This window comes from Myotis nattereri (genome assembly GCF_964212035.1).
Source record: "Myotis nattereri genome assembly, chromosome: X".
NCBI classification, from domain to species: Eukaryota; Metazoa; Chordata; class Mammalia; order Chiroptera; family Vespertilionidae; genus Myotis; species Myotis nattereri.
Genome location: NC_138078.1, coordinates 51256787 through 51284105, shown reverse-complemented (window position 1 = coordinate 51284105; position 27319 = coordinate 51256787). Strand labels below are relative to the sequence as shown.

At 43.1% G+C, this 27319-nt stretch overlaps 1 protein-coding gene across 1 annotated transcript in view; it reads right to left on the bottom strand.

Moving 5' to 3' along the window:
• The window catches only part of KIF4A (kinesin family member 4A), a 177614-nt gene that overhangs the window by 52115 nt on the left and 98180 nt on the right, over positions 1 to 27319 (bottom strand). The window contains exons 15-16 of the mRNA XM_081080846.1: positions 24702 to 24758; positions 23298 to 23483 (exon numbers count right to left, since the gene is read on the bottom strand). Coding sequence (XP_080936972.1) covers positions 23298 to 23483; positions 24702 to 24758 — 243 coding nt within the window. The remainder of the gene's footprint in view (positions 1 to 23297; positions 23484 to 24701; positions 24759 to 27319) is intronic.

Below are 27319 nucleotides of genomic sequence, written 5' to 3'. Positions count from 1 at the left end.
GAGTATGCCTGCCCACAGACACCTGATCTTGCAAGACCAAATTAAAGGTCTCATTTTCACCATAAAAAAAAAAAAAAAAAAAAAAGGCCTGCTTGTAAGACTAGCCCATGGCTCATGTCTGGAAACTTGGATTTGGGTACAATTTCCACCATTCTTTAAGTAATAAGAATGGCTCACTATGCCTAAACTGTTCAAAAAATATAATTTATCCTAAACACATGCTTTCCTTTTGGGAGTTTAGAATTTTGATATGTGCTAGGCAGAGAATACCTACATAAATGACCCCTAGTAAAATCCCTAGATTTCTAGGCTCAGGGGTACCTCCCTGATAGACAACATTTCACACATGTTGTCACAACCCATTGCTGGAAAAAGTAGGCACATACTGGGTGATTCCACTGGGAGAAGACTCTTGGAAGCTTGTACCTGGTCTCTTTGAGTTTTTGCCCCATGTGCCTTTCCCCTTTGCTGATTGTTTTCTGTCCTTTCACTGTAATAAATCTTAGCTGTGAGTATGACTATATGTGGAGTCCTGAGTCCTCCTTGGAGAATCGTCGAACCTGGGGGTGGTCGTGGGGACCATCAAGCATTTCCTTATTTATATAAACAGGTAACAACACCATTTACCTCACATGGTTGTTGGGGAAGATAAATAAGACAAAAAAGTAGGCATTTTGTAAACTGTAAAGAGCTGTACAAACATCCTTATATTCAGAACTTTCAAACATGTATTCCATAGCAACTGTAGTTCTGCATGCATTTAGGAAACCAATTCTAGAAAGTGAAGTTTGGTAATTTTCAAGATTGGGAAAACCCAATGAACATATTCCTTCCTGTTATCATAACCAAAAAAGATGAAAGGAAAATGGGTGACTGAGTGGTTGACAGCCAAGAAGATTATAAGTAGGCCTTAGACCAGTAGTGAAATCACACAATCTTTATAAATTGGCAAGAGCTGTTTTCCACAAAATATACTGAGCCACTTCTGTATAACCAACAAAAATCCATCTCATTGCTTTATAGTTACCCTGCATAATTAAACTGGCAATAATGTATGTGTATATGTCTGTGTATATTTATAGAACTAACACATGAAAACATTCTAGTTAAAAAAAAGTCCAGATAATACATATAAAGGGCAAGTCCCCGTGACTGCCCCACCCCTGCCAAAATTCCAGTCCCCCCTCCAAAAGTAACCACTGCAATGGGCTTAATCCAGACCTTCCAGATATTTTTCTAGATGTTTACATATTCTAATTATTTACACATATATGTAAGTGCATAGACTACATATGTAATTAATAAATATACTGTAAAACATTTCTAGTATACTATACTAGTATGTCAATAGATTATAAAGCATATAAACACAAATGTGCATATATGTATCTGTGTGTACCTATTACAATGTATTAAAGATAAATAGAATTACACTTTATGTATATATTATTCTGTAACTTGCCTTTTTAAAAACCTGGTCTTGGAGATTTATTTATATCAGTGCATATATAGATCTATCTCATTCTGTTTTTTTCCAAATTAAATATTCTTATACATGCCTTGTGCACATGTGCAAGGTTTTTCTAGGGTAGAGACAAGTGGAATTACAGGATCATGGAGGGTATACATTTTCAATTTTAATAGCCACTGCCAAATTGTCTTCCAAAGTGGCTGTTCCAATTTACACTCTTGCCAGCTACATATACGAGTACCTGTTTTCCTGCACCCTTGTCAACATTTGATATTACTACACTTCCAAATTTGTAGCAATCAGATGGGTAAAAAATAATATGTCTTCATTATATATCCCATATTCAGTCAATAATTGCCTCACCAACTCCACAAAAGGAATTATTCAAATATATGAGTCCTGGGTTACTATAACTTATGGTAATCTTCATTAAAAGCTATACCTTCTCAAATTTTTCTATGGCAATGCTTCACAGTGACAGAAAAATAGATTAGAACAGCAGTTGCCAGCTTTTTGGACCTCATGGACCACCAGTGGTCCATGGACCACCGGTTGGCGACCTCTGCTCCAAAGGTTTCATTAAATCAGCAGTCGCCAACCTTTCGGACCTCATGGACCACCAGTGGTCTCCAAACTACCAGTTGGTGACTGCTAGTTTAGAACAAAAACCTACCTTATTTTTTAGAAAAAGAGAGACAGTTAATGGTCAGAGGGCAGGGGAGGGGAGGAGAGCTCAACCAAAGAACTTGTATGCACGTAACCACAGCCAATGGACACAGACAATAGGGGGGCGGTGAAAGTCTGGGCTGGGGAGTAAGGGCGGGCTGGCAGAGGACAATGGGGGATAAAATGAACATATGTAATGCTTTTTAACAATAAGAATTTAAAAAAAGAAGTACAAATTAGCAGGTATAGAACAGTCATGGGGCTGTAAAGTACAGCATAGGAAATATAGTCAATAATCTATCTATATAAAAGTCCAACGACGAGAATGACAGAACAACTGGAACGACATTCACTATGACGCGCACTGCAGCCGACAACTGGCCTGATGTGGACCCCTATCAGCGCCCCCGACTTCCCGCAGCCCCTCCCCCTGGTCGGCCTGGCCCCCGGGCCAACCGCCCACGGCCCCTCCCCCTGGCTGGCCCCACCCTGATTGCCCCCCCAATTGGGGGTGGGGCCAGTCGGCCAACCGCCCATGGCCTCTTCCCACCAGCCCACCCCCGTTTGCCCCCCCCACCTCGATTAGGCGCGGGGCCTGCCGGCTAACCTCCCACATCCCCACCCTCCAGGCTGGGCTGGCCATACAACACCTGTGCATGAATTTGTGCACTGGACCTCTAGTCTATATATATAAAAGGCTAATATGCTAAGTGTCCAACTGTCCAACCAATCGCTATGACGTGCACTGACCTCCAGGGGGCAGACGCTCAACATAGGAGTGCCATGACATGCACTGGCCATTTACAGAGAAACGGCACCATGGACGTGGCGTCCACAAAGCAACACTCGGCTTCCCCACAGTGGGACACAGGCCATGCCACCACCCTGGAGTGACAGCCCACCAAATCGCAGCTGAAGCTGCCAAGAACCCATGGCGCAAAATGCAGTCTGGAAACGGTGGCTATGGGTGCTGAATAATGACGTCACATACCAACGCCTGGCTTCCTCTCTTTAGTGACTAGCCTCCTTGGAGTTTCTTTAGCCCAGGAACACGACTTGCTTTATAGTCAGGTAGAGATATTTTACACTTTAACCAAATGTCTGTGAAGGGTTTCCCCATGCCTCATCTCATTTGATCCTCACAGAAGTACTGGAGTAGGTAGATAGGAGACTCGGTGGAATCCTATTTTGTTTTCATTAGCCAGAAAACGGAGATTTAGAAAACTTAGAAACCTGACCCAACTGAAAAGAAGAAATGGTGGACCTTGAAAATGACTTCAGGTTTTCTCACTGTGCAGAATGTAGTCAAACACTGCTGCAGTCAAATATTTTACCCTTTGTTCTCCCTGTGTGATCTACAATAATAATCTACTCAGTATTGATATTTACTGCTGTGTTGCTGACAATTATCTGAAAGAGAAGTTGGGGTGATTCACTGGGCTGGAAAAATTTTAGCTAAATCAGAAAGCAGGTCTAATTAAGCAAGTTTATCTATATACTAGAGGCCCGGTGCAAAAAAATTTGTGCACTCGGGGGGGAGAGGGGGTCCCTCAGCCCGGCCTGTGCCCTCTCGCAGTCTGTGACCCCTCGGGAGATAACGACCCGCTGGCTTAGGCCTGCTCCCGGGTGGCAAAGGGCAGGCCCAATCCCTAGGTGCAGCCCCTGGTTGGGCTCAGAGCAGGGCTGATTGGGGAGTTGGGGCACCTCCCCCTGTCATGCACAGAGCAGGGTGGATCGGGAGGTTGCGATGCCACCCTCGGTCACGCTCAGGGTAGGGCCGATTGGGGGGTTGGGGCACCGCCCCCTGTCACAATCAAGGCAGGGTCGATGGGGAGGTTGCGGCGCCCCCCGCCCCGTCACACACAGAGCAGGGCCCATCAGGGGAGTTGGGGCTCTGTACCCTGTCACGCACAGAGCAGGGTTGATAAGGGGGTTGGAGAGCTCCCCCGTCACAGAGTAGGGCCGATAGGGGAGTAGGGGAATCGCCCCCTGTCACACACAGAGCAGGGCGGATCAGGGGGTTGGGGCGTGCACCCTGTCACACTCAGGGCAGGGCCAATGGGGAAGTTATGGCTCTACCCCATCACACACAGAGCAGGGCCCGTGGGGGTGGGGGTTGGGGTGCCAACCTCTATCACCCACAGAGCAGGGCCGATCAGGGGGTTGGGGCGCTGCCACTGTCACACTCAGGGCAGGGCCGATGGGGAGGTTATGGCTCTACCCCGTCACACACAGAGCAGGGCCCGTCGGGGGAGGGTGGGTTGGGGCGCCGCACCCTGTCACACACAGAGCCACGGGGCGATCAGGGGGTTGGGGAGCTCCCACCTATCAGGCACAGAGCAGGGCTGATCAGGGGGTTGGGGCGCCTTCCCCTGTCACGAACAGAGCAGGGTGGATAGGGAGGTTGTGGCCCCACCCCCTGTCACACACAGAGCCACAGGACAATCAGGGGGTTTGGGCGCGGCCCATGTCACTCACAAAGGAGGGTCCATCAGGGGAGTTGGGGCTCCATACCCTGTCACGCACAGAGCAAGGTCGATCATGGGGTTGGGGAGCTCCCCCTGTCACGCACAGAGCAGGGTCAATCAAGGGGTTGAGGAGCTCCCCCGTCACTCACAGAGTAGGGCCGATGGGGGAGTTGGGGCATCGCCTCCTGTCACACACAGAGCAGGGCGGATCAGGGGGTTGGGGCGCCGCATCCTGTCACACTCAGGGCAGGGCCGATGGGGAGGTTATGGCTCTACCCCATCACACACAGAGCGGGACCCGTGGGGGTGGGGGTTGGGGCGCCACTCTCTATCACCCACAGAGCAGGGCCGATCAGGGGGTTGGGGCGCTGCCACTGTCACACTCAGGGCAGGGCCGATGGGGAGGTTATGGCTCTAACCCGTCACACACAGAGCAGGGCCCGTTGGGGGAGGGTGGGTTGGGGCGCCGCACCCTGTCACACACAGAGCTGCAGGGCAATCAGGGGGTTGGGGAGCTCCCCCCTATCAGGCACAGAGCAGGGCTGATCAGGGGGTTGGGGCGCCTTCCCCTGTCACGAACAGAGCAGGGTGGATAGGGAGGTTGTGGCCCCGCCCCCTGTCACACACAGAGCCACAGGGCGATCAGGGAGTTTGGGCGCTGCCCCCTGTCACGCTGATCCCAGTGCCGGGAGGCCTCGTGGCTCTGCTGATCCCGGTGCTTGGAGGCATGTTACCCTTTTACTATATAGGATAGAGGCCTGGTGCACGGGTGGGGGCCGGCTGGTTTGCCCTGAAGGGTGTCCTGGATCAGGTGTGGGTCCCCACTGGGGTGCCTGGCCAGCCTGGGTGAGGGGATGATGGCTGTTTGTAGCTGGTCACATACCCTTCAGGGTGGGGGTCCCCAATGGGGTGCCTGGCCAGTCTGGGTGAGGGGCTGAGGGCTGTTTTCAGGCTGGTGGGTGACTGAAGCTCCCAACCGCTCCTTTTTTCTTTTCTTTTTTATTCTGGGCCAGCTTTAGCTCTGAGGCTTGGCTCCAGCTCTTAGGCCTCTGCTGCTGAAAGCAGGTATCTGGTTTGTTTGGGTTCTATAATCGAAACACTTTCAACTTCAGCTCTGAGATCCCGGCTGGCTGAAAGCAGGTTTCTGGGGTTTTGTTTAGCTTCTATATTTGTAACAATGTTTCAAACTGCAAGCTCAGAGGCCGGTAGCGGCAGGCGGGGAATGTTCGCTTCCTCCATCACTGGAGCAAGCAAGCCTCACGTTCGCTTCAAGCTGCCTGGCTGCCAGCCGCCATCTTGGCTGGCAGTTAATTTGCATATCGCCCTGATTAGCCAATGGGAAGGGTAGCAGAGGTATGGCTAATTACCATGTTTCTCTTTTATTAGATAGGATATAAAGCTCTTGCTGGCGCCAGTTGCACGCATGTGTTTCAATCTGTCATTGTCGATCGTGAATTTGGTTGACACTTCTATTACAGAGAAAGGGCGAACAGTGATATTAAAATAGTTCTTCTAATTAATTTCCTTTCAATGTGCGTCAATTTGTGCACTGGGCCACTAGTATTAGAATAACTATGCATGGTGTTAGATGGTGCTAGATTTATCAGGATGATCACTTTGTAAATTATATAAATGTCCACTCATTGGTTTGTGTACCTGAAACTATACTGTACCTCAACTCTAATTAGAAAATAAAAAGTATTTTTAAAATAAAAAAGAGTACAAGAAGAGAGGAATAATTGTTCAGCCTAACCATTAATCCTTTGTTTACCCTGCAAAGGCCAAAATACATTCAACTAAAAAAAAAGCTTCATTTTAAATCCTGATAACATGGAGGCTGAGCTACATATTTAACTTACTCCCTCCTAATCCCATTAAAGTGAACTAAAAGAAGGGTATAAATCTACAAGGATGAAGAGAGCAGTCTAAAGGCATAAACACAATTTTGTAAAAGGAAAACAGTTAATGGAGCCAAGATAGTCTCTTCAATAAATGGTGCTGGGAAAATTGGACAGATATATGCAAGAAAATGAAACTAGATCACCAACTTACACACACAAAAATAAACTCAAAATGGATAAAGGACTTAAATGTACGACAGGAAACCATAAAAATTCTAGAAGAATCCAAAGGCAACAAAATCTCAGACATATGCCGAAGCAATTTCTTCACTGATACAGCTCCTAGGGCACTTGAAATTAAAGAGAAAATGAACAAATGGGACTACATCAAAATAAAAAGCTTCTGCACAGCAAAAGAAACCATCAACAAAACAACGAGAAAACCCACTGCGTGGGAAAACATATTTGCCAATGTCATATCTGATAAGGGCCTAATCTCCAAAATTTATAGGGAACTCATACAAATTAACAAAACAATCCAATCAAAAAATGGGCAAAAGACCTAAATAGACACCTTTCAAAAGAAGACATTCAGAAAGCCAAGAGACATATAAAAACATGCTCAAAGTCACTAATCATCCGAGCGATGCAAATCAAAACAACAATGAGGTACCATTTCACACCTGTCAGACTGGCTATCATCAACAAATCAACAAACGACAAGTGCTGGAGAGGATGTGGAGAAAGAGGAACACTTGTGCACTGCTGGTGGGAATGAAGACTGGTGCAGCCACTATGGAAGACAGTGTAGAATTTCCTCAAAAAACTAAAAATGGAACTCCCATTTGACCCTGTGATCCCACTTCTAGGAATATATCCCAAGAAACCAGAAACACCAATCAGAAAGGATATATGCACCCCTATGTTCATAGCAGCACAATTCACCATAGCTAAGATCTGGAAACAGCCTAAGTGCCCATCAGTAGATGAATGGATTAGAAAACTGTGGTACATCTACACAATGGAATACTATGCTGCTGTAAAAAAGAAGGAACTCTTACCATTTGCAACGGCATGGATGGAGCTGGAGAGCATTATGCTAAGTGAAATAAGCCAGTCAATGAAGGAAAAATACCACATGATCTCACTCATTCATGGATAATAGAGACCATTATAAACTTTTGAACAATAGATACAGAGGCAGAGTTGCCTCAAACAGCTTGTCAAACTGCAGCGGGAAGGCCGGGGAGGGTTGGGGGGCAGGAGGGATGGGGGTAAGAGATCAACCGAAGGACTTGTATGCAGGCATATAAGCATAACCAATGGACATAAGACACTGGAGGGTAGGGGCGGCCAGGGGATTGTTAAGGGCAGGGGGAAAAAAAGGGACACATATGTAATACCCTTTGTAATACTTTTAGCAATAAAAAAAAGGAAAACAGTTAAGTGATAACTGACTTAGCAGAGTTGAAAAGCTAAAATATGACACCTATAGGACAAATGGCAAGAAGATATAAGCCAATTTATACTATAGAACCAAGAGAAGAGCAGAGATTTCCTATCTGGACAGACCAAACCCGATGGGCTGAACTTACAGACAGCAAACATAGTAGAAGGCAAGGATAAAGTATCATACTGCTGATGGAGGATTAAATAAAAGTCTGTAGCCGAAACCGGTTTGGCTCAGTGGATAGAGCATCGGTCTGTGGACTGAAGGGTCCCAGGTTCGATTCCGGTCAGGGGCATGTACCTGGGTTGCAGGCACATCCCCAGTAGGAGATGTGCAGGAGGCAGCTGATCGATGTTTCTCTTTCATCGATGTTTCTAACTCTCTATCTCTCTCCCTTCCTCTCTGTAAAAAAAATCAATAAAATATATTAAAAAAAATAAATAATAATAAAAAGTCTGTAAATGACTGGAAAGACTCCAACTCCCTTATTTTCTCTGAGTTACCAGAAGTAGGACATACCACCACTCTGCCCACATAACTTCAGGCAGGAGAATGAATGATTTCTTTATTAGAAACGGATCAGTCCAAGAGAAACCCACGTATACAGAACTTCCTATTGTTTTTAGTGCCTCCCTGTTAAATATAAGTGGACAGCTGAAGATCACTGGACATTTGGGGCATGTTTCTTACCTGAAAGACCAAAACAAAAACAGTAAGGTAAGAAATTTGGAGGAAAAAGAGGTAAGGAAGGAAGAAGAGAACCTCAACAAAATTTAATTTCTATTCTTATAGCTGAACACTATATCTGTAAAAAGAAAAATACATAGACTAGTAAAGAAATAATACAAGAAAACCTCCCATTAAAGGAGAATACAAATTTCTAGATTGAAAGGACACACCAAGCACCAAGCACAATAAATGAGAAAAGACCCATACCAAGGTGCATCACTATGAAATTAAACAATACTTTGGGACAATGAAAAGATTATAAAAGTTTCCAAAGGTAAAAAACAAAAACAAAACACCACAAATTATAATGGACTTCTTAACAGCAACAATGGAAATAGAAGACAATGGAGAAAAGCCTTCAAAATTCTGGGGAAAAATATTTCCATTGAAGAATTCTAAATCTAGCCAAACTAACAAGTGTAAAAAGAAGATTATTATAGTCGCTCAAAGATGGTACCTATGGGTAGATGCTGAGCTCACATTCTTGCAAGAATATATCAAATGTACACCTGTATTTAGATCAAATCCTCATAAGAGAAAACTGTGGGCCAACTGAACAGCCTCTGCACAATAAACAAGAGAGAGTGACTACCTAGAGATGGTTGGGGAACCATGAGAGCTCTCTGGGAGCAGAGAAAACAACCCAGTACTGGAGGAATGGGTAGGCCCCATTGTTAACATTTCCCCTGAACCTGGATAGCAGGTGGGAGCTCCATCCGGGTTCCCTGGCAGACCTACAGGGTGCTGTAGCATGTCCCCAGCCACCCCTACTTGAGCTAGACCCAGAAGAAACAGAAGAGTGCCAAAGTGTGCACACAAGGGGACCATCTAATCCAGCAGGTGCAGCAGCTTTGTGCTCCCACTTGGCTGCACACACAAGGGGTTCTCGTATCTGGAGAAAGTATGGAGCCACCAGAATACTGCAGTACTCACTTGCAGGGCTGCCCTGTCCAAAGAAAGTGTGGAGATAGTGGGTGCTACTGTGTGCTCATGTGGGGTTCTCATTCCTAGAAAGAATGGGGAGCTAACAAAACACTATGGTGCCCACACACAGGACTGCTCATTCCAGAGAAATTGCGGAGATAGTGGAGCACCGCTGTATGCCTAAGTGGGGCTGCCCAACCAGAAGAAAGTGTGGAGTCAGAAAAACTATGTGGTACCCACACACCAGACTGCCCCATGTGGAGTGAGTGGGATGCTGCTGTGCGCCCACCCATGGCAGGAGCTCCTGCTACTGTCCAGGAGAGATTTCAGAACTACCACAGTGCTGCTGTGTGCTCCCATGCAAGGCTGCCTCAACAGGAGAAAGGGCATAGCTAGCAGGGCATCTAGCTGCAGGAATGCAAAGTGGCCCCACCCAGACCCTGCTATGACTTAGGATAATTTAAGCAACAGGGCATGCACACAGTGCTGCCTGTGGAGTGAGAGGGGTGTGGTTGAGCTTGCAAGGAGTTGTACTGCTCAGAAAGGGAACAGAATTAGCAAAGTGCTAAGGTGTGTACACACAAGCCTGCCCCAATGGAGAAGGAGTGGATTAGGCAGGGTCTGAAAATGCAAGCTCACAAAGCAACCCTGCACGGACCCAGCTCAGATCACAGAAAATTAAAGCAACAGGGAACTCCAAGAGCCCAGGGAGCAGCCCCAAGTACATCAGGCAACCCCACCCAGATAATAAGGACAAGGAAGCAAGCATACATCAGGCTACTCTACCAGAACACACCCCTTCAGCCCAGGTGACGCATCAGGCACCGCACATACCTGCCCCAACCAGCACCTGCCTGCCAAAACTACTCAATACACAATCTACTCAGAAACTACTCTTTTAGACTGAGAAAGATATTTATTCTATCCAACTCACAGTAATAAACACAGAAAGTCAAACAAAATGGGGAGACAGAAGGATATGCCTCAAATAAAGGAACAAGGAAAAACTCCAGAGAAAAACCTTAATGAAATGGAGATAATTTGCTTGATAAAGAATTCAAAGAAATGGCCATAAGGATGCTCAACAAACTGACTACAAGAAAAACCTTAGAGAACACTTCAACAAAGAGATAGAAAATGTAAAGAACAAATCAGAGATGAATATAATAGGTGAAATAAAAAATACACTAGAAGGAATAAAGAGTAGATTAGTTAAAACAGAATAATGGATTAGTGACCTGGATGACAAAATAGTGGAAATCACCCAATAAAAACAGCAAAATGAAAAAAGAATTTCAAAAATGAGGATAGTATGAGATCTCTGGAATAGCACCAAGTACCCTAACATTTGCATTATAGGGATCCCAGAGGAGAAGAGAGAAAAGGGCAGCAAGAATTTATTTGAATAAATAATATCTGAAAACTTTCCTAATCTAGGTAAGGAAACAGATATTCAGGTTCAGGAAATACAGAGAGTCCCAAGTAAGATGAACCCAAAGAGACTCAGGCCAAGACATATTCTAATGAAACTAGCAAAAGTTAAGGATAAAGAGTCAATCATAAAGGGAGAAAACAAACAAACAAACAAAAAGAAAAAGAACAAAAAACCAAGTCACAGGCAAGGGAAACTCCACAAGACTATCATCTGATTTCTCAGAAGCAACTTTATTGGCCAGAAGAGAGTAGCAAGATATATTTAAAGTGCTCAAAGATAGGGATCTACATCACAGAATATTTTATCCAGCAAGTTTACCAGGTGTACCAGTTAATGATGCGGATTTTGTAATCAAAGAAAACATGATAATTTTAAGAGAAACATCAAAAGTGGTTTATCCAAAGTACCATCACTGTGGCACATTTCCCCCATCTTTCAGGTAATTTGTGGATACTGTCCCAATAGAACTTTTCTTGTTTTGAGGCAAACCATTCAGAGACCCAATTTTCCACTTTTCGTATGTTTTGAAGTGCTGCTCAGAAAGTGCATGTGCCATTGATCAGAACAAGTGGTAATCTGAAGGAGCAAGGTCTGGTGAATAGGGTGGGTTAATACTTCCCAGGCAAGATTTTTTAACGTGTCTTTAACTGGTTTTGAAGTGTGTGGTGGTGCATTATCACGAAGCAAAATTAGTTTGCCATGTATTCTGGCACATTGTGGTCATTTCACGATGAAAACGTGGTTCAAATTGATTATTTGTTGTCGGTAGCAATCAGTATTAACGGTTTCACCTGGTTTTAGAAGCTCATAATACACCATACCTTCCTGATCCCACCAAACACAGAGCATTGTCTTCTTTCTGAAGCGATTTGTCCTTGCAGTCGATGTTGATGGTTGACCTGGATCAATTCATGGTTTTGTGTTTGGGATTCTCAAAATAAATCCATTTTTCATCGCCAGTCACAATTCGATGCAAAAAAGACTATCTTTCGTGCCATTGAAGCAACATTTTACTGATGACTTTTCGGTTTTCCATTTGTCTTTTGTTCAGTTGATGTGGCACCCATTTTCCTTCCTTTAAAATCTTTGCCATTGTATGTAAACGATAGGACATTGTTTGCTGAGCAAAGTTTAATCTTTCTGCAAGTTGTGAGTTTGACACGCATCTTCATCCAATAATGCTTGTAATTGTTGGTCATCAAACTTTTTCGGTTGACCTGGATGTTCTTTGTCTTTCACATCGAAATCATCACTTTTAAAGTGTTTAAACCAGCGGTCACAAGTATCTTGAAATGAAGCATGTTCACCATAAGCTTCCCGAAGTATATGATAACTTTCAGCAGCACTTTTCTTCAAAATAAAGTAATGAATTAAAACTTTCCACAAATGCTCTTTTTTTGGCACGAAATTAAACATTTTTAAGCATAAAAATATCTATGATGTTAACACTTTCAGCAAATTTGACATGAAGTTTTGAAGCTTGCTGTCAATACAACAAAATAGCATACATATCAAGTTGCATATATATCAACATATGTGTATCTCCATCTATTGAAAAAATCTGCATTATGAACTGGTACACCTAGTATTACAGTCAAACCTCAGTTCTCGAATGTCTCCCATCCCCAACAATTTGCTTCTCAGCCTGACAACCCTTTCATGTCTCTCAGTGACATATTAAAACTCATATTGTTAACATCTCAGGAAATTGTGCTATAAATATTTTTGTGTTATTTAGCTTTTGTTGCTGCTTATTATTATTAAATTTTCACTTTTACTGTACATTTCATAAGCTTTTTGTTAAATTTTCATTTACATTTCACGTCCCTTTTGCATCTAGAGCGTTGGGCTGCAGACTGAAGGGTCCCAGGTTCAATCCTGGTCAAGGGCATGTACCTTGGTTGCGGGCACATCCCCAGTGGGGAGTGTGCAGGAGGCAGCTGAATTAATGTTTCTCTCTCATCAATGTTTCTCTCTATCCCTCTCCCTTCCTCTCTGTAGAAAGTCAATAAAATATATTTTAAAAGATAAATAAAGTGTTTATTTGTAAATTAAACATTACATTAGACAGGTATTGCACATAAGAAAGGTTAAAACATGGAGTCATTTATTTGGGGGGGAGGCGCTGAAATGGTTTAATTCAATTTACACTATTTCTAATAGGAAAAATGATTTCATTTTCTAACAGCCTACCAGAATGAATTGTTCTAGAACCAAGGTTTCACTGTATTTAGAATTGAAGGAGAGATAAAAGATTTCCCAGATATGCAAAAACCCAAGGAGTTCACCACATTAAATCAGCATTGCAGGAAATGTTAACGGGTCTTCTTTATGCAGAAAAGACCATACCGAGAAATAAAACATTACAGGAAAGAGGAAAAAAATCACACCGGTAAAGGCAAATATACAATAATCAACCACTTAAAAAGTTAATAGGAATGTTAAAGGACAATAGCAAAATTAACTATAACTACAATAAATAGTCAAGATATACACAGAACAAAAAGATATAAAACATGATGTTAAAAACACAGGGGAGAGGGAGGAGTACATATGTACTGCTTTTAGAATGCAATTGAACTTAAATGCTTATCAGCTTAATGTAGGCTGCTATAGATATAGATTGATATACTAGTATATGTATCTCATAGTAACCATAAACCAAAACCATGCCAAAAATATACAAAAAAATGAAGAGAAAGGAAAACACTAAAGAATACCAACAAATCAGAAAGATCAAGAGAAGAAACAGAGTAGAACAAAAAAAACAATAAAAAACAATTGACAAAATGGCAATAAGCACATACTTACCAATAATTAATTTAAATGTAAAGGCTATATATATGACAAGCCCACATGCAACATCATAGTTAACGGTGAAAAGAGGAAAGCTTTTTCTCTAAATCAGGAACAAGACAAAGATGTCAAATTTCATAACTATTATTCAACACTAGTGCCCCGGTGCACGGATTCATGCACACTGAAAGGAAATTAATTAGATGGTGGCTGGCCAGGCCGGACTGGGCAAGATGGGCCAGACACGACCTGGAGCCAACCTCCAGCAGTCCCTCCCCAGCCGCCTGCACCTGGGGCGGCACTGTGGCTCGAAGGGTGTTTGCAGAGTAAGCGGGGTCCCTCCAGCAGGTGAGGACCTTGGCCTGGCCTGCAGGGATCGGGCTGAAACTGGCTCTCTGACATGAGGGCTCCTGGATTGCGAGAGGGCAATTCTTGGGTGACGCACCCTGGAATCGGGCTCCCTCCTCTCTGGTTCCGGCGTGTGTCACCCAAGAATCACCGCTGCCAAGTCACTGCAGCTCGGCAGCTCCTGCGTTGTGTGTCTGCTCCCTCAAGGTCAGTACGCATTATACCTATCAGATGGTCAGACGGTCGCTTAGCCTTTTATATATGTAGTTCTAGACAGAGAAATCAGACAAGAAAAAGAAATAAAAGGCATCAAAATCAGAAAGAAACAAAATTGTCACTACTTGCAGATGACATAATACTGTATATAGAAAACCCTAAAGAATCCACCAAAAATTAATAGAATTAATGAAAGAATTCAGTAAAGTAGAATACAAAATTAATATATGGAAATTTGTCAGATTCTTATATACTAATAATAAGCAATCAGGAGAAATGAAGAAAAACTGCCATTTACAATTGCATCACAAAGAATAAAATACCCAGGAATAAACTTAACCAAGGAAGCGAAGTACCTGTACTCTGAAAACTATAAGAGAATGAAGAAAGAGACTGAAGAGGACACAAGTAAATGAAAGGATATACTGTGCTCATGGATTGGAGCAATTAATATGGTTTAAATGACCATACTACCCAAAGCAATTTACAGATTCATTGTAATTGCTATCAAAATACCAATAGCATTCTTCTCAGAACTAGAACAAATAATCCTAAAATTGATAGAGAACCACAAAAGATTCTGACTAGCCACAGAAATCTTAAGCAGAACAAAGTTGGAGGTATCATGATATCAAACTATACTACAAATTTGATTTATAATAATCAAAACATATATTAAAAAGATCATACACCATAATCAAGTGGGATTTATTCAAGGGATGCAAGGCTGGTACAATATTTGCAAATTAATAAACGTGATATAACATAAACAAATTGAAAGTCAAAAATCACATGATCATATCAATAGATGCAGAAAAAGCATTCTACAACATCCAACATCCATTTTTGATAAAAAACTCTCAGCAAAGTGGAAACAGAGGGAGCATATTTTAACATGGTAAACCATATATGAAAAACCTACAGCCAACATCATACTAAATGGGCAAAAACTAAAAGCATTTCCCCTAAGTACAGGAACAAGACAGGATGTCCGCTTTCAGAACTCTTATTCAACATAGTACTGGAAGTCCTAGCCACAGCAATCAGACAAGCAGCAGAAATAAAAGACATACAAATTGGAAAGGAGGAAGTAAAACTCTCATTATTCACAGAAGACATGATATTGTACATAGAAAACCCTAAAGACTCCACCAAAAAACTACTAGATTTAATAAATGGATTTGGCAATGTAGCAGGATACAAAATCAACACCCAAAAATTGATGGCTTTTTTTGTACACCAATAATGAATTCTCAGAAAGAGAAACTAAACAAACAATCCCATTTACCACTGCAACAACAAAAATAAGGTACGTAGGAATAAACGTAACAAGGAGGCAAAAGATCAGTACTTGGAAAATTACAGGACATTGAAAAAAAAGAGAAGAAGATATAAATAAGTGGAAGAATATACCGTGTTTATGAGTTGGTAGAATCTACATCATTAAAATGTTCATACTATCCAAGGAAATCTACAGATTCAGTGCAATCCCAATTAAAATACCAATATTTCAGAGCTAGAACAAATACTCCCACAACTTATCTATAATAATAAAAGTGTAATATGCTAATTAGATAAACGCCAAATGACCTTCCAAACGTCCTTCCAGACAAAGCCGCGGTGGTGGGGCCAAGGCAGAGGTGGTTAGAGGCGATCAGGCAGGCAGGTGAGCAGTTAGGGGTGATCAGGCAGGTAGGCGAATGGTTAGGGGCAATCAGGCAGAGTGGTTAGAGGTAATCATGCAGGCAGGTGTATGGTTAGGGGTGATCAGGCAGGCAGGCAGAGTGGTTAGGGAGATCTGGCAGGCAGGCGAGCAGTTAGGAGCCAGTGGTCCCAGATTGCAAGAGGTCCCACAGGGATCGGGTCTAAATAGGCAGTCAGACATCCCCCAAGGGGTCACAGATTGAGAGAGGGTGCAAGCCGAGCTGAGGGACCCACCCCCATGCACGAATTTCGTGCACCGGGCCTCTAGTATGGAATAAGAAAAGACCCCAAATAGCTGCAGCAATTTTGAGAAAGAAAAACAAAGTTGGGAGAATCACAATACCAGATATCAAGTTATACTACAAAGACATCGTAATTAAAAAAAGCCTGGTACTGGCACAAGAACAGGCATATAGATCAACGGGAAAGAACAAAGAACCCAGAAATCGACCCAAGGCATTACGCTTAAAATTTGACAAAGGAGGCAAGAGCATACAATGGAGTCAAGACAGTCTCTTCAATAAATGGTGTTGGGAAAAATGGACAGATACATGCAAAAAAATGAAACTAGACCACCATCTTATACCATACACAAGAATACACTCAAAATGGATAAAAGGCTTAAATGTAAGTCGTGAAACCATAAAAATCCTAGAAGAAGCCATAGGCAGCAAAATCTCAGACATTTCTCGTAGCAATATGTTTACAGATACATTTCCTAAGGCAAAGGAAACTAAGGAGAAAATAAACAAATGGGACTACATCAAAATAAAAAGCTTCTGCACAGCAAAAGTAACCATCAACAAAACGAGTAGAGAGCCCACTGTATGGGAGAACATATTTGGCAAGAATACATCTGATAAAGGGTTAATATCCAAAATATATAAGGAACTCATACAACTTAACAAAAGGAAGACTCACAATCTAATTAAAAAATGGGCAAAGGACCTAAATAGATACTTCTCCAAAAAGGACATACAGATGGTCAAGAGTCATATGAAAAAAAGCTCAAAGACACTAATCATCCAAGAGATGCAAATCAAAACAACAATGAGGTACCATCTCACACCTGTCACAATGCCTACCATCAACAGATCAACAAATGACAAGTGTTGGGGACAATGTGGAGAAAAGGGAACCCTAGTACACTGCTGGTGGGAATGAAGACTAGTGCAACCATTATGGAACACAGTATGGAGTTTCCTCAAAAAATTAAATATGGAACTGCCATTTGACCCAGTGATCCCACTTCTAGGAATATATCCTAAGAAACCCGAAACACCAATGAAAAAGACTGTATGCACCCCTATGTTCTTAGCAGCACAATTTACAATAGCTAAGATCTTGAAACAGCCCAAGTGCCCACTAGTAGATGAGTGGATAAGAATTCTGCGGTACATTTATACCATGGAATACTATGCAGCAGTAAAAAAGAAGAATATCTTACACATTGAGGCAGTTTGGAGGGACCTGGAGAGTATCATGCTAAGTGAAATAAGTCAGTCAGAGAAAGACAAGTATCACATGATTGCACACATATGTGGAATCTAATGAACAAAACAAACTGATGAACAGAGTGGATCCAGAGACATGGAAGTATAAACAGAGTGTAGAATCTCAGAGGGAAGGCGGGGGAGGGTAGGTGAGAGGTAATCAACCAAAGACCCTATATGTATATATGTATAACCCATGGACACAGACAATAGAGTGCTGAAGGCCTGGGGCAGGGGAGGGGGTTAATGGGGGAAAAATGGAAACATATGTAATACTTTCAACAATAAAGAAAAATAATTAATTAATACAAAATATTCAAAACAGTATGGTACTGGCATAAAAACAGACACATACATCAATAGAACAGAATAGAGAGCCCGGCAATAAACCCTCACTTATCTGGTCAACTAATCTATGATAAATAAAGTCAAAATATACACTGGAGTCATAACAGTCTCTTAAACAAGTGGTGCTGGGAAATCTGGACAGATACATGCAAATAAAACCCCCAAACTGGACCACTCTCTTACACCATATACAAAACCCGCTCAAAATGAGTTAAATGAGTTAAAGACTTAAATGTAAGGACTAAAACCATAAAAACTATAAGAAAACATAGAAAGTAAACTATTTCACATCAGTCTGAGGTAATATCTTTTAGTGTATGTCCCCTCAAGCAAGGGAAACCAAAGAAAAAATAAACAAATGGGACTACATCAAATTAAAAAGCTTCTGCACATCAAAGGAAGCCTTCAAGAAAACAAGCAGGTAACTAAGTAAATGGGAGAAGATATTTTCAAACAACACCTCCAATAAGGGGTCAATATTCAAAATACATAAAGAATTCATATAACTCAATAACAAAAAAAGTAAATAATCCAATTGAAAAATGGGCAGAGGACATGAAAAGACATTTCTCCAAAGAAGACATATAGATGACTAACAGTCATGAAAAGATGTTCAATATAAATTATTGTCAGGAATATGTAAATAAAATTAAAAAAGGAATATGTAAATAAAAACAATAATGAATGGCTATTATTTAAACAGTGAACAAATAACATGTATTGATGAGAATGTGTTGACAAGGGAATCCTTTTGTACTGTTGGTGGGACTGAAAACTGGAGCAGTCCTATGGAAAACAGTGTGGAGATGCCTTAAAAAAACTAAAAACAGATACACAATACAACCCAGCAATTCCACTTCTGCGTATTAATCTGAAGAAATTAAAAATCCTAATTTGAAAATATTCATTCACTGCTATGTTCACTGCAGCATTATTTACAACAGCCTAGATGTGGAAGCAACCTAGGTGTCCATCGATAGATGAGTGGGAAAAGATGTGGCATACACACACACATACACACACACACACACACACACACATACACATACAATGGAATATTACACAGCAATGGTTTCATTAATATATAGAATCTAAAAACAAAACAAATAACAGACCCATGGAAACAGACCAAAAGGATGGTTATTAGAAGGGGTGGTGGTGAGATGCATAAAGAGGGGAAGGGGATAGAGTCAATAATATTGTGACAAGTTTACACAGTGAAAAATGATTACTTAGAACTAATGAGGTGGTCACACTGTAAGGTGTAAAAATGTCAAATCACTGTAGTGTACACATGAAATATAATATTGTATACCAACTATCCTATCTAATAAAAGAGAAACATTGTAATTAGCCATACCTCCGCTACCCTTCCCATTGGCTAATCAGGGCGATATGCAAATTACTGCCAGCCAAGATGGCGGCCGGCAGCCAGGCAGCTGGAAGCGAACATGAGGCTTGCTTGCTTCAGAGACGAAGGACTCCAACGTTCCCCACCTGCCGCTGCCGGCCTCTGAGCTTGCAGTTTGAAACATTGTTACAAATATAGAAGCTAAACAAAACCCCAGAAACCTGCTTTCAGCCAGCCGGGATCTCAGAGCTGAAGTTGAAAGTGTTTCGATTATAGAACCCAAACAAACCAGATACCTGCTTGCAGCAGCAGAGGCCTAAGAGCTGGAGCCAAGCCTCAGAGCTAAAGCTGGCCCAGAATACAAAGAAAAAAAGGAGCGGTTGGGAGCTTCAGTCACCCACCAGCCTGAAAACAGCCCTCAGCCCCTCACCCAGACGGGCCAGGCACCCCAGTAGGAACCACCACCCTGAAGGGTGTGTGACCAGCTGCAAAAAGCCATCATGCCCTCATCCAGGCTGGCCAGGCACCCCAGTGCGAACCCCCACCCTGATCCAGGACACCCTTCAGGGCAAACCAGCCAGCCCCCACCCGTGCACCAGGCCTCTATCCTATATAGTAAAAGGGTAACATGCCTCCAAGCACCGGGATCAGCAGAGCCACGAGGCCTCCCGGCACTGGGATCAGCGTGACAGGGGGCAGCGCCCAAACTCCCTGATCGCCCTGTGGCTCTGTGTGTGACAGGGGGCGGGGCCACAACCTCCCTATCCACCCTGCTCTGTTCGTGACAGAGAAGGTGCCCCAACCCCCTGATCAGCCCTGCTCTGTGCCTGATAGGGGGGAGCTCCCCAACCCACTGATCGCCCTGCGACTCTGTGTATGACAGGCTGTGATGCCCCAACCCCGATAGGCCCTGCTCTGTGTGTGACAGGGTGCGGCGCCCCAACCCCCCCACCATGGGCCCTGCTCTGTGTGTGACGGGGTAGAGCCATAACCTCCCCATCGGCCCTGCCCTGAGTGTGACAGGGTGCGGCGCCCCAACCCCCTGATAGGCCCTGCTCTGTGGGTGATAGAGGGTGACGTCCCAACCGCCCCCCACGGGCCCTGCTCTGTGTGTGACGAGGTAGAGCCATAACCTCCCCATCGGCCCTGCCCTGAGTGTGACAGGGTGTGGAGCCCCAACCCCCCTGATCTGCCCTGCTCTGTGTGTGACAGGGGGCGGTGACCCAACTCCCCTATTGGCCCTACTCTGTGAGTGACGGGGGAGCTCCTCAACCCCGATTGGCCCTGCTCTGTGCATGACAGGGGGGAGCTCCCCAACCCCCTGATGGACCCTGCTCTGTGAGTGACAGGGGGTGGCGCTACAACCTCCCCATCGACCCTGCCTCGAGTGTGACAGGGAGTTGGTGCCCCAACCCTCCAGTCGGCCCTACCCTGAGCGTGACTGAGGGTGGCATCGCAACCTCCCAATCTGCCCTGCTCTGTGCATGACAGGGGGTGGTGCCCCAACTCCCCAATCAGCCCTGCTCTGAGCCTGACCAGGGGCTGCACCTAGGGATTGGGCCTGACCTCTGCCACTTGGGAGCAGGCCTAAGCCAGCAGGTCGTTATCTCCCGAGGGGTCCCAGACTGCGAGAGGGCACAGGCCGGGCTGAGGGAACACCCCTCCCCCCCGAGTGCACAAATTTTTGTGCACCGGGCCTCTAGTCCTATGTAATGAAGAGGTAATATGCAAATTGACCATCACTCCAACACACAAGATGGCCAACAGGGGTGGGCAGTTGGGGGGGGAACCAGGCCTGCAGGGGTGGGCAGTTAGGGGCAACCAGGCCTGTAGGGGAGGACAGTTGGGAGGGACCCAGGCCTGCAGAGGAGGGCATTTGGGGGCAACCAGGCCTACAGGGGAGGGCAGTTGGGGGTGACCAGGCCTGCAGAGGAGGGTAGTTGGGGGGAACCAGGCCTGCAGGGGTGGGCAGTTGGGGGCAACCAGGCTGGCAGGCGAGTGTTTAGGGAAGTGATGGCGAACCTTTTGAGCTCGGCGTGTCAGCATTTTGAAAAACCCTAACTTAACTCTGGTGCCGTGTCACATATAGAAATTTTTTGATATTTGCAACCATAGTAAAACAAAGACTTATATTTTTGATATTTATTTTATATATTGAAATGCCATTTAACAAAGAAAAATCAACCAAAAAAATGAGTTCGCATGTCACCTCTGACACGCGTGTCATGGGTTCGCCATCACTGGTTTAGGGGGTGATCAGGCTGGCAGCCAGAAGTGGTTAGGTGCAATCAGGCAGGCAGGCAGGCAAGCGATTGGGAGAGGGATGTGAGAGGGATGTCCGACTGCCCGTTTAGGCCCGATCCCACTTAAATCGGGATTGGACATCCTTCAAGGGGTCCCAGATTGGTGAGGGTGCAGGCTGGGCTGAGGGACAGCCCCCCTCCCCTTGCATGAATTTTGTGCACCAGGCCTCTAGTACTTAAATAAAAAAAATAAATTAAAAAAATGATATTATTAACTCCAGGATACACAAAAAGCTATACAAGAAAGGAAACGGAATCATCTTATACTATGTGACTCAGCTGTAAAACATTTACATAATCATAAAATGTAAATATTAACTATTCATTTAATCGAACACTGTGATATATAATCATTTTTATTTATTTCTTTTTTATACTGGTATATAATCATCTTCAAAGACAGAGGTGAGGCAGTGTGCATGTGTGGCTGTATAAGAGAGCTATATTCCCATCTTCCAAAGTGGAAAATCAATTGATAATGTTAGTATCGTACTATTTGACTTTTACAAATTATAGACATGCATTTGTTTGACATAAATAAAAATTAAGTTATAAAAAAGTTAAATAAGACTATGGTAATAAAAAGGAAATAAAACCTCTATTGGCAACTCAGTTATTACTTTGGAAGCAACATCTACCCTAGGGGTAAAAAGTGGCAAAAATCACTTAGTGAAAACACTTTTTTTGTTTTTACTCTGAAAAATTAGGGGAAATGGTGGTAGAAATGCATTAGTGTCACAGAGATTTCTTCATACTAGCATATAGGACTTTGGGGTTATAGTTGGATGGGAAGACAATATATCCTTCCCCCTACCAGCCCTGTTAACATCCCTTTGCGGATGGGTAACACTGGCTACAAGGAAAAATAAGGTTTGGAGCAAGGGTGACCTTGTGGATAACCTGAAATCCAAGAACTTGTCTTTAAGTAAAGATAAATCCTCTTAATTAACAAGACCCACTTAAAACTACCACTAGGATAAACAAGTTCAGCCATTTGCCAAGTCATGTGATATCCACTACAAATCTCTTTATAATTGACACTCTGAGACCCTGTACCATTTCAGAACCCCAGCATAGTTATTAGAACACAATTTCTCCAAGCAGGGACCAATTCTATTATAACATTATTAAACTACTAGAGGCCTGGTGCATGGATTCGTGCACCGGTGGGGTCCCTCGGCCTGGCCTGCGCCTCTCGCAATCCAGGACCCCTCGGGGGATGTCGGAGAGTCAGGTTCAGCCTTATTCCTGCAGGCCAGGCTGAGGTACCCCACCAGTGCACGAATCCATGCACCGGGCTTCTAGTATGTATATAAGATCTTTGGTTAATCTCTTCCCATACTCTCCCCTCCCTGCTTCCCTCTGAGAAGGAAGGAAGTTCCATGTTTCCATGCCTGTGGTTTCTGCTCCTGCATTCAGCGTCTACCCCCTGGTGGTCAGTGCGCATCATAGCTACCAGACAGTTGGCTGGTGGGCCAGTTGCTTAGGCATATATATATATATATATATATATATATATATATATATATATTTATTTATTAAAACCTATTGTAGAAGGTATTAGATTAAGTAAAACAAAATCACAGGTTCCCTACCCTGAATGTATTCTTTTCTTTAACCAATAGTATAACTCCAATTGTACTACACACATTATGTTGTCTTATCATCATCAAAAACAGTGGGCCTGTTTTCTTCGCTTACAATTCAAGAGAGATGGTAGACATTAACAAATGCTGCTCTAGTAAAGATTTTACCTGGTACTGAAACTGAATTGGCTGTAACTGGCTGCCATCCTGAGTCATCTTTCTGGCTAGGGCCTCTTTCAGTGCAAGGGCTTTATTCAACTCAACCAGCTCCTTAGACATCTGAGCTTGACGGAGAACATGTTGAGTGGTGAATCCATCAGAAGATCTACTTGTCTGTAGACAGGTTTCCACTTGCTGGAAAAAGATCAGGACACTGATTTGTAAGAGAAACAAGCAATTGGAGTTCCTTAGACACTACTTCATCAAGTCTCAGAGCCATTTCTCCATTACCAGTACCTTTGATCTTTTAAAACTCTGGCATCTCATACATTCACTTTAAATATCTGAAATAAATTGACCTAGCTTATTTCCCTGCTCTCACAAGCATTTTATTTCTTATATCCTTTAACTGACTCTTTTAGAGCAAACTAAGTTTCTTATTCTTTTTTCTTTTTTTAATCCTCACCCAAGGATATTTTTTTATTGATTTTTTAGAGAGAGATGAAGGGAAAGAGAGAGAGAAAAAAACACATTGATGTGAGAGAGAAACATCAATCATTTGCCTTCTGCATGTGCCCCAAATGGGGATTGAACCTGCAACCTTTTGGTTCACAGCACAACACTTCAACCAACACCCAGCAATGGCTCTTGATCTTTTTTTTTTTTTATGAATCAGGCCAACACTTCTCACTTTTACCTCATTCTAACGGTTCCTTAGAGAAGGCTCTGGAAATGGGACTTTAGGAATGGTGGAAAAGGAGAAGAGATTTCATTTATTCTCAAAAAGCTGACCTCTGGCACCTGATTTATCTCCCATCTGTCTTCTTTCAGAATATGAAAATCACCATTATGTATTGGCTTTAGGGAGAAAAAGCTCTCTCAAGTAAACCACTGTCCAGACTTTCATTTTGACTTTGCTCTATAACCTTTAGCCAAAATCTAATGTATTTTATCTGTTCTTGCAACTTGAATACTCAAAATGTTTTGGTTCCTTTAGCTTTTAACCATCCCATATATAGGAAAGTATGCTGAGAAAAAATTCTCTTCCATTTCTTATCTAATGCTTTTGTGACCTTGCCATGATTTCCTAATTTGTTCCCTTCCTCATTTTAACTTGCTAGATAGTTGATGCAGAATACTAACACCTAACAAGAAATCAGTAAGCCAGTCTGAAAATATCGAAAGTGAAATACCTGAGAAGCCTTGCCACCCATTACCAGTTAATGTTAGAGATAGAGCCTATCTGAATTAGAAATTTTACAAAGCTGAGATTTATATTCAAGATTTCTGGATTTCCAAGGCATTCTATGGAGGATGGCAGCAATCAGGAATTCTCTTCCTCAGCTGAGTGATAAATTATAGGCAATGGCACAGTTAAAGCTCCTGGTTTTACACAAGGGGCCAATTACTCACAGCTTCTGGATCCACTCCAGCATCAATGGCTGCAGCCATGCAAGCAACAGTTTCATCCTGCAATGACAAATGATGTCTCATTTTAGGAAAAAGATTCTGAAAGTGAAGCTTACTAGTGGATTTTGTACTGGTTATTTAATTTTTTCAAGTGTATACAGAGACCATTTAAGGTGCTGAACACTTCTGTAGTCACATATACTCCAACAGCCACATGTTTCCATTTCTCACCTCTCAAGAGATTGTCTTCTTTATAAAGGTCAACTGTGCAGTCTATGTAAAAAATAGGGTCATGTGGCAACTTACATACAGGGTGGGGCAAAAGTAGGCTTACTGTTGTGAGTGCACGAAACAAAGTTTACTCTTGTATTATTATTTATTAACTAGAGGCCTGATGCATGAAATTCATGCATGGGTAGGGTCCCTAGGCCTGGCCAGTGATCAGGGAGGGCCTGTGGGGTGACTGGTGGGCCGATCGGGGGGCCCCCACTGGCACCCGCCTTGGCTGGCCTGGCACTGCCTGCTTGCCTGCCCCCTGCCGTTGCCACTACAGGTCGCTCGCCTCTGCGGGGCGACTGGCAGGGTGGTCGGGGGCCCCCGCTGGCACCCACTTTGGTTGGTCTTGGGCCTGCGGGCTGGGAACAGCTCCTGTGTTGAGTGTCTGCCCCCTAGTGGTCAGTGTGCATCATAGCGACTGGTTGTTCCACTGGTGGTTCCACCATTCGGTCAGTTTGTATATTAGGCTTTTATTATATAGGATTATTGCATTATTTTCCATACAAAAGACTGTAAACCTACTTTGCCCCACCCTGTATTTATTGCACCTCTCCTGCTTTCACAGGGCCAGAGTGAAAGAATTAACCATTCCAATAGGCCAAAGTTTAAGCTTTATAGACTACACCCTTTCTTCTTAAAAAAATTAAAAAAATATCCTTGTCAGAGGACATGTGGAGAGGGAGAAGGGGAAAGGGAGAGACGGCGAGAGGGGGAGAAGGGGAGAGGGTGAGAGGGATACTGATGTGAGAAATATCGACCAGCTGCCTTCTGTACACTCCCCAACTGGGGAATGAATCTGCAACCCAGGCATGTGCCCTGACTGGGAATCAAATCAGCAACCTTTCTGTGTACAGGATAGCACTCAACCAACTGAGCCACTCTGGCTGGGCATCTTTTTATGTTTTTACCACTAAATCTACTTTATAATATACAGGTCTAGCCAGTCCTCATGGACACACCATCCTAAGAACAGACATATCAAATAAAGGCAATGCAGCAGAAGACTGATTAGAATAAATAATTATTTTTGATTTTTATTTTATAGTCAGTCAAGGTAACAAGAGGTTACCCTACAAGGAAATAAATGCCATGGAAAATACCCCAGAAAAATGTGCCCATGAAGTCAAGACAAATATACTGTAGCCTCTGTCCCTCTTATACATGACAACTGCAGCTACTCGAGGTAGTGGAAGGAAAGAGTAGGCACTGATTCCCTCCAAGAGAAGGTCCAATTCCTTTTATGGGCATTGGAACATCACCTAGAAGGGAAATCTAAAACCACTTATTAGAATTAAGCTGTTTATAGGTTATCACATGAGCAAGCTTAGTTCTCCTGGTGAAATTCAGGGTTTATTTGGCATTGCAACATATGAATTACCATTACTTTGAAGTGATCCTGCAAAGCCCTAGGAAGAAAGAATTATGTTCAAGAAGTCACATGATTAAGGAGGTCATAGGTGAAATTGCTACTGTCTCAACAGCAAGGAAAGAATTTAGGGTTAGTACATGGAATCTTAGCACCAGCACAGTGAAACATTACATAGTTGTTGAAATTTAAATCTCAGTACCTTTAAAGTAAGGACTGAAATGACCCTCAGTACATGCTGTTTATTAAGCATTTCCCATATTCTGCCTAGTAATTCTCAACTAGTGAGACTCAAAGAGAATTCAAAGGAAGCTCCAGTGTTCGTACATCCTGTTTCATCATGATATACAATACTGGCAATTCTTTAAGAGCAAGAAATACTAAATCAGTGGTTCTGAACCTTCTGGCCCTTTAAATACAGTTCCTCATGTTGTGACTGAACCATAAAATTATTTCCGTTGCTACTTCATAACTGTAATGTTGCTACTGTTATGAATCGTAATGTAAATATCTGATATGCAGGATGGTCTTAGGCGACCCCTGTGAAAGGGTCGTTTGACCGCCAAAGGGGTCGCGACCCACAGGTTGAGAACCTCTGTACTAAATCCTTCTTATAAAAAAACAGAACTAATAGTTACCTCTTTCTCTCTCCCATATTCTAAGTTTCAGTAAAAAGATTAGTTATAGGCCTAGTCTAGATTAGTAGGGCCTAAAACACTGGCTTTTGGAGACTTTTTCTAGTACCTTCCAGAGGTTCAGGAATCAAAGTAGATTTGTTACTGTTGATTTACTCTGTGGCCCAATGAAATTTTACAATGTTAAGGTTTAAGCTTTGGTGACATGTTCTACATGAACATGGCAGGTTTCTGCCTTCATAATCCTAAGTATGTAATAACTAGAGGCCCGGTGCATGAAATTCATGCGGGGGGGGGGGGGGTGGTGGTGTCCCTCAGCCCAGCCTGCACCCTTTCTAATCTGG